The sequence below is a fragment of the Orycteropus afer genome, unplaced genomic scaffold (genome assembly GCF_000298275.1).
Source record: "Orycteropus afer afer isolate SDZICR_OR568_19922 unplaced genomic scaffold, OryAfe1.0 scaffold00178, whole genome shotgun sequence".
Taxonomy (NCBI): domain Eukaryota; kingdom Metazoa; phylum Chordata; class Mammalia; order Tubulidentata; family Orycteropodidae; genus Orycteropus; species Orycteropus afer.
This window is the reverse complement of record NW_006921765.1, coordinates 7,016,489-7,025,389: the sequence shown is the minus strand read 5'-3', so window position 1 is coordinate 7,025,389 and position 8,901 is coordinate 7,016,489. Positions and strand designations below refer to the sequence as shown.

Below are 8,901 nucleotides of genomic sequence, written 5' to 3'. Positions count from 1 at the left end.
GGCCCAGAAAGGAAAGTGGAAACATTAGGGCTGGCAGGTGGAAGATAGAAACACCCTCTTCTGCCAGACTTTGGCCTTAAAACCAAAAAACTGAGACACCAACCACCCCTGCCCCATTTTATACCTATTCTCTACAACTGGTGCAAGACTTGTCTGCAATGCCCCTAAACCTCGGCTACAAGAGAAGCCTCGGACCAGCTTGTGAAAGGGAGAGGTGGAAAGATGAGGAAGATGGAAAAAAGATACGCTAGGTGTCAGAGGGCATATGAGCAAGATGGTCCTGGGAAAAGTCTCAGGTTGCAGAAGCATGAGTGTAGTCTCAGGTTGCAGAACCATTACAAAAGGCCATGGACTAGGCCACTGCTAAATAAACCATACTTGATGCTCTCACTTGGGAGAACCAGAGAATTATTTCAATTGCTCCTCCCACAGGGAGAGGCTGACTGCTGGGTCCCAGGTTTTCCTATTGGAAGAAAGATAGGGAATGAGAAGCAAGAAATATGTAGGTATGTGTTCCTTTCATTCAACAATAGCAAATAAAGTGCTTCCCTAGGGCTTCCTTACTTCCCAAATCCCAAATTTCTTCCTCACGAACACAAGCTCCTATCATAGGACCTACCTTAGAGCTGGTAGCAGAGCCAGGTGCCGACCCAGGGTCTTTCGTGTACCTTTAGTTTAGGAATGTAAATGAATCTACAGTGGTCAAAGTGAACATGCAGTGGCTGGTTCATGCCAACACAACACAGCACAGCAAAGGTCTTATAGATGCAGCTTCTTATCCGGCCTAGGGGAGCTGGCTGACAGGCCTGGGGCTATTCCAGAGTTACACTCCAGCATGACTCACTGGCTCCCAGTGTGTGTGTCTGAAATCTGGGTGGGACACAAGTAAATGCTTGTTCAACTGACTACAGGAGTCAAGACTCAGAGCTGGCTCCACAGGGGACTGAGATGAGAAGAGACAGCAGGAGAGCCAAGGGATGATCTTGCCAGGAATTAGAAAGTGGCGCCTGGAAGGAGACAGCAAACTGATGGAAATTTCAGTTGCTGCTCAGGATCTCACAGATTTAGAGTTTATTGAAAAAAGGAGTTCCATCTTCCCTCAAAGTTCTCAGTCTCAGGGCTGAGGTTTAAGGAAAAAACACACACATATATACACAACAACAACAGTTGCTGTCAATTTTGACTCGTGTCGACCCCTTGTGTAACAGAATAGAACTGAGCTCCATAGGGTTTTCTTGGCTATAGTCTTTACAGCAGATCACCAGGCCTCTTCCATGGTGCTGCTGGGCTCAAACCGTCAACGTTTAATAGTTGCAAACCATTTGCACCACCCAGAGACCAGAGGTTTAAGGAAGACTTATTTATATATGGGGACTAAAATGTAAAATGGCCACATCTGATGCCAAAGGCCCCACTGACTTTCTGGTAAAAGAAGCCTAGACCCTTCAATTTTTGGAGCAATAAAACAAATCTTGGGGTTACATTTCTACATTGGAGTAGCCTGGATGAGTTGTACAAATAGACAAAAGTGAGAAGTGACTGCTCCTCCCGTTTTCCTCCCTATTCTCCTCTGGCATCTCTCCAACCTTCCTCTTCCTTCCACAGAAACACTAGGTGACCCTGAGGGGGTCTGCCTGCTCCAACACGGCTCTTTGGCACAGATATCTTCCCGACATCCCCCAGAAAACATTGTTGTCTTCAATCCTGTTCCTTCAGGGCCTTGATCTCTGCAATCAGAACAGGGATTAATTCTCTTGGCTCTGAGTCTGCATAAGGGAGGGCAGGGTGGAGGTGCAAAAGAATTTCAGAATAAGACATACACTCACCCCAAGCACAAACTATATAAGCAGCTTTATACAAACAGTCAGTAAGTGAGGATCTCCATATTCACTTGCTACTTTACATGAAAGCAGCATTCTCTTTTAATATAAAATCATATGAACCAAATAAAACCTGTCAAAGCTACATCATTTAAAATATGTACAATTTCAAACACAATATTACAACCTTAAGGAAAACAAAACATATTTTTCTATATGATACAAAACATGCATCTCAAAGTCACTGCGTTAAAAGAGCAACACAGGTGAAATTCCATTATAAAATTAACTTCTTGGCAGTACTGCAGCTGGAATGAGATTTGTGACATGATCAGTCTCATACTGATGCACTGGTCTTCATAAATGCGTTCAACTAAAAAAAATCCATAAAGAAATGCTTCTTTTAAAAGGCCACTTCAAAGGGTTTAAAACATTGCAACTTAGCCTGCTTCCTGAACAGCACCTATCACCAGACCATCAGTGCATAACAAAACGAGGGGGAAAAGGAGATAGAGAAATGCTGTAACAGGAGAAGTTGAATATTAAAACAATAAATCACAAAGATTTCTAAGACTAGGAGGAACATTAAAAGGTCTGACCAATTATATGACCACTGAGCAGAATGAAAATAAGTTCTTGGGGGGAGGGGCGGGAGTGGTGGTGAGGGGAGATCATAGAGAGAAATGTGGATTCTTGGAAGATAAAATAATAAGCAAATCGCTCTCTCTGCCAATGTGGGACAGAGGGCAGCTTCTCTGGCTGTGGAGTTAGAGCCCCATGGGAGCTACGCAGTGGGAGTGGACACAGGCAGACATAACTGGACTTGTTCCATCCAAAGATAGAACAACGTTTCTGAAAAGTGGTGTGGGAAAATGGAAGGCACATAGATTATGGATCCAGAGAAGTTGGGTTCCAACTCAGGCTCTGTGGCTCATTACGTGACTTGGGCATGAGATAACAGTAACAAGCGCCTAGTACAGTGCCTGGTACACAGCAGTTATCCAGGAAATGTAAGCTCCATCTCCTACAACATTGTACTACATCCTTTTCTTTCCTGCTCACATGACATTAGGTAGGACTGTTTCTGCTGACTGCAGGGTGTAAAAGTTCAGAACAATTCATGATTAGGGAGAACTCATACCTCCTAAACACAAAGCAAATATATATGTATACATATATATGCATGTATATATATGTATACATATATTTATATATCTCAATATATAGAGGCATTTTTATAAATAAAATACAATAAAAAGATAACACTTAAAACAGCGTTACTAATAATATAAATAAAGCAGTCCACAAGGAGACTGCCCTAAAGGTAAAGAAGTCATTTTGTCTTCTGAGTGGACAAATCCCATACTCAAACTCAATCTTTAAAAGCAGTTTATGACCTAAGGCTCATGCTTGTACACCTGTTTCCTGAATCAAAATGACTGCCTACAAACATTTACTCCTCAGTTTTTGAAAACTTCCACTGTGACAGCATGGCTGTAACTTGACTGGCAAACACTAGGTATGTCTTCATATTCTGTGTACAAGGACTTTGTCCTTTGCTAGTCACAGAAATAAGGTGTGCAGCTATCCTCCTCCAGAAATAACTGCATGTATGCAGGATGAAGAATAAATCCAGTGCACTATGGGCACCGGCACCAGGACGCAGGGTGTGCTTCCACAGCACCCTTCGGAGAAACCACACTCACCACGTTCTGCTGGAAGCAAGTCTTGCACAATGACCCATCTTAAACAGCACATTTTCGTTAACAGTTCTATTTATAAAATATATAGGCATATGTAAGGGAATATTGATGCATTTATATAGAAAATTGGTTAACATAGTATTCTATTCAATCCCAGTGCAATTTCTGGGAAACTAACATTTTTTTCACTTCTGCTGAAAGAATCATTTTCTGTTTCTTTCCCAAAGGGATGCACAGTCCAAAAAGGAGCAGTGATCATTAAAGCTTGACTCAAGCCATGAAATACACTTATAGTGTTTTTTCTAAATGTGGAGGATATAAAGCCTTCCAAAGGCAGCTGTAAATGTTCTTGTCACTCAGAGGCAGCAGTGACGGTGACTTATGTAAAGCTTTAGGTGCCTGTCTACAATAATGACATTCTGAAAAACTGTCAGGAAATTTCAAACCACCCAAACCTTTTTCCTTCCAAATTAAGCCTTTTCTGACACCCACATCTTTCAGGCTGTTGTCTGTGTTGGAAGTTAGAAAATGGCTGTTTTCATGTCATGTGGTGTCATGATCACAATCCTATACTAATGGAATGTATCTTAAAATACAGAGAGCTTCTGCCAGGAGGGCTCCCTGGAACCCTCCTGTTCCTTCTTAAAATGACTGTCTTTCTTAATATACTATTTTAAAATCTTGTTTTGTTCCTAGTCTTAGAAACAGAGTCAAAAGGAGCCCCATGGTGACCATCTTACAAACTAATACAATTTTTAAGTGGTTGGATATACTTTTCTGCTCTATCCTTGGTTTCCTTTCTGCACACTGCAATATTCAACTAGACCTGAAATTCAACCATGTCCACAATACTGTTTTTGATTAGTGCTTAGAAAATTGAGCTTAATTTGTGCTCAGGTGCAGACAGAGGGTAAGTCAACAGGTCACATTATCACTTTTGTGGAAGGTACTCTTATAACATGCATAAGCCAGATCTGTTATTACAAACATTAGGTTCCCACTGTGGCTCATTTTAAAATGTTCTCGGAGAGTCTGGTAACACAATATTAAAAGACAACTTTCCATCAAAAAACCTGACTGGCGGCAAACTTTGAACTGCCTGTGTAATCCCCTCATAGTTGTACAAGCCAATAAGGTTGAATCCCTTGCAAGAGTAGCTCTTACTGTCACTGAGATTCCTAGAAAACATGGAATGATCCACTGCTCTCTATATGATTGAAAAATATTCATAAAAAAATATGCAAAACAAGGTTGTTTCATATTGAGGGACGGGAAGAAGAAGGAATAGAGAAGGAAATTTTTAAGGCATAAATAATATAAAAGGCAAACATTTTAAGATACATTCATATAACATTCTACTACAAAAAATAAATAATGGTTTCCTCTGATTTAAATGAATGTCCTTCACACAGTCCATCCCCAGGCCCGTTTTGTGCAGTTACTGGCTTCCAGGGGGAGCATGGCTAGTCATTTGCACGTCCTCAGGTTTCCTGGGGTTGTTGAAGGACCCCTAAAGGGCTGTCCAAAGGAATGCCAGGAGGAGACCATGCAGTCTTTTCAGTACAGTCCTTTGAGACAGGTGGTAAAATAAGAGGATTCCAACTTAAAATTGTGTTCTCTGTTTCTGAATGGACATAGCTGTCTCCTGAAAAACAGTAAAATTTGGAAGCCTTATGAAATGCTGAAGGCTGATTTTTACAAAACAATCTAAAATCATTACTTTGATCAATAAAGAAAGAATAACGAGCAAGTGTAGAGCCAATTGAGTTTGGTTTCACTTCAAGGGAGACAGTAGGTTTGAAAGGTTTAAAACTCTCATTAACAGTCATACAATTCATCTGAGAGTTTAAAAAAAAAAAAAAAAAAAAAAAGCACCGAAATAAATGCCTTAAAGAAAAACACTGCTCCAGAACCAACTCAAATGAAAAAGGAGCCCAAGTTCACAAGATGTTATCCTCCAGCAAGTCTTCTGGTCAGGTATAAACTGAATCAAACTCAATTTGATTTATTTTCCAAAATGTAATGAGGTTACTAGCTTGAGGTGCAAGATGTGCATAATAATTAAATTTCAAACAATCTTTTATCTAGCCATCTTTCCTTGAAGTATCCAATATTCACTACCTAGTCTCTTCAATAGCGTAGTGCCTAAGCACTTGACTGCTAACCAGGAGGCTGACGGTTCAAACCCATCAGCCACTCCTCGGAAGGAAGATGGGGCAATCTACTTCCACAGTGATACTGCCTTGGAAACCCAAGGAGGGGTCGCTATGAGTTGGGTCCAACTCGATAGCACATAACAACAACAACAACAGTCTCTTCAAGAAATGTGAGTCGATCACAGAAAACTTTAAAAGCTTCTTCTCAGTGCAAAAAACCAAGGGCATTTGGAAGCAATCAGCCCTAGGACATAGTGGACCTTGAAACCAGAAGAACTAGATGGTGCCCAGCTATCAATGCCAACTACTCGGAAAAGGATCAAAACTGGAGATCCTGGATAGGGTGGGAGGAAAAACGTGGAACAGAATCCAAGAATATAATAATGACCAGAATTACTGGTCAGATGGACTCTGGTGGGACCCCCAATACTATGGCTCTGGGATACACTTTGGGCCTGGAATAAAACTCACTCCCAGGGGCTGGTTTCCAGACCAATAGTAAATAAGATGTTTACACTGACCACTCAACCCAGGGTGATGCACCCACATACTCTATGGAAATGCATCCCTTGGAGCAATCGACCACAGGACACCAGAGGGGCAACATTCCCACAGAGGAAATGCAGGACACACAGGAGTGAATAACTATGTGGGACACGGGGGTGGGGTGGGGTGAGGGGGGTGTTATTGGGCAGGGAGGGAAGGAGAGTGGGTTAGGGTTGGGGATGGTAACTGGGGAGTGAAACCAAATGTACACGAAATGTTGAATGTAAAACAAACTCTGCTCTGTAAACTTGCACCTAAAGCACAATATAAATAAATAAAAGCTTCTTCTCTAATACAGTTTTTAGCTAACTGGAGACCACCTAGAAACTTAAGATTTATAATGCCTCTCCCATACCTCTGTTGGACTCTGCTGTATCTTCTGTGCAACCAAAATTGATATCATTTATGTTATCCTGGCAGCAAGTATGCTGGGTAGCTATTGGTACCACATTGTCTTTGATGCTCTCCTTGGATAACTGGCCATAACTGGGAACTGTGGAAGCCAGGCACACAGGTATCTTCATGTGATTTAGGGGTTTCATTTCCAAACCATCCTGAAGACAGGGTGCGACCACTGGGACCACAGGAAGGGGACTGCTGCTGAACGTGCTGTTAGTTTTGGTGAAACATCTACAAAGTTTAAACAAAAAGAAACAGATCGTATCTAGAGGGATCAATATGTTAAAATAAGCTTACTCTGAAATATCATTTGGTATTCTGAATCACAGATTTTTAAGAAAGATTGCTGCTTCTTAAAAGCTAAATGATTCACTGTGATTTGAAATGTCAAGAACTCAAAAATAACAATTAATGTGGAATACAACGGAATGCATCAAAAAGCAAACCACTTAATAATGGAACCATATACGATGACTGATCCCACATGCTTCCTTTGTCTTAGTCCACTGTAACAAGTTGTTACCCATTTCATAATTAACTGGCTATAACATATAGCACGCAGAAGGAAAAGGCAATTGGCTACTGGAAGGAAAGAGGAAGAAGGGGACAGACAGCTAAGAAACTTACAGTCACATGAGAGAAATGATCTTATAAAAACCAAGAAAACTACATTGCTTTGAAATCAGATCATATGTTCCCTCCCACCCTTTCAGGAAATACCACAAGGATTATTGTTGTTATATGCCATCAAGTCAGACCCGACTCATAGCAACCCCTCCTTGGGTTTCCGAGGCAGTATCACTATGGAAGGAGATTGCCCAACCTTCCTTCCAAGGAGTGGCTGGTGGGTTTGAACTGCCAGCCTTCTGGTTAGCAGTCAAGTGCCTTAGGCACTGTGGTACCAGAGCTCCCACAAGGATTAGACATTCAAAATCCAGGTTTTGTTTATTTTTTAATTTTTTCTTTGCATAATCAATTTCTAGAATTTATTAGCACTGAGCACTCATTTAAATTTTTTCATTTAATTTCCTTCCTTCACTGAAGATATGTTTTTCTTCCATTTTCTTTTTCTTTCTCTTCTTCAGAATGGGTAATTTCTATTGATCTATTTTGTAGTTCATTGATTCTTTTTATACTATTGCTCCAACCTGCTGGTAATCCCATCCAGTAAATTTACCATTTCAGTTATTATACTTTTCACCCCTGGAATTTCCATTTGGTCTTATTTATAGTTTCTTTTCTTAGCTGAAATTCCCCATATGTTCATTCACTGTATGTATATGTTCCTTTATGTTCTTGAACATAATTATAATAGCTTCTTTACAGTCACTGTCTGATAATTGTGACATCTAGGTCATCTCAGAGTCCATTTCTATTGATTTTTTTCTTCCCTTAAGTATCACCTTTTCCTATTTCTTCATGTCAAGTGGTATTTTTATTGGATTTTCCTAGTTCTGTCAGTCTTAAACTCACTCCTCTGACACTTTCTACTTGAGTCCTTTCCTAAGATAAATGCCCTCTGGCAAATACTCAGAAACTCATGAATCAGATCTATCACCATTCAAGTCTCTTGACACTAGGCTCTCATCAAATTTCTGCTGGCTTCTGATTACTCTCCAATACTTCTAGATTTTTATTTATTATTTGTGGGCAATCAAATTATTCCATCATTATTAGAAGCTGGGAAATCATAAATATGTTTTTTGGTTCAAAAATTACGAGTAAGAAAAGTCTGGAGGGGGGTTCTGGCAAGATGGCAGACTAGGCAGAAAGACTGCACAGACCTTCTTCAACAAAGAAAAAGGAAACCAATTAACACAGACACAGAAGATAATCCTGGACCCCTGAGCCTTGAAGAGAAGGATACAGAAGTGGACTAAACCCCAACCAGCAGAAGAATTTGTGTGAAAATACCAAAAAAGCAGATATACAGAGCTGCGGTCTGGCAGCGATCCTGAGCGATCCTGATGGCACAGACAGCTTGGAGATTCCTGAGTGCTGGTAGGACTTAAGCATTAACCTAAAAATCAGCCCTGCTAGCCAGGGACTGCACGGAGGACTGCTCTGGTGGCTGGGGAATAAACAGAGAAGGTGAAAAGAAAGGCGGGCTGAACTGTGGACTTTTGCCGGTCTGCAGGGTGCCATCATTTTGAAAGTCTAAAAGCAGCTTGACTATTTTGGATATTTAAAGAGACAGTGCTCTCGCAGATTCCTGGGGCTTAAGAACACGTTCTGCTTTCCAGCAACCCCAAGAACCCTCTGGACCTGCAAGACTGA

At 40.9% G+C, this 8,901-nt stretch overlaps 1 protein-coding gene across 1 annotated transcript in view; it reads right to left on the bottom strand.

Annotated features, from left to right (window-relative positions):
- Positions 1–5,004: 5,004 nt before the first annotated feature.
- CDON (cell adhesion associated, oncogene regulated) overlaps positions 5,005–8,901 on the bottom strand; it is a 207,503-nt gene continuing 203,606 nt past the window's right edge. The window contains exons 18-19 of the mRNA XM_007947239.2: positions 6,581–6,855; positions 5,005–5,168 (exon numbers count right to left, since the gene is read on the bottom strand). Coding sequence (XP_007945430.2) covers positions 5,005–5,168; positions 6,581–6,855 — 439 coding nt within the window. The remainder of the gene's footprint in view (positions 5,169–6,580; positions 6,856–8,901) is intronic.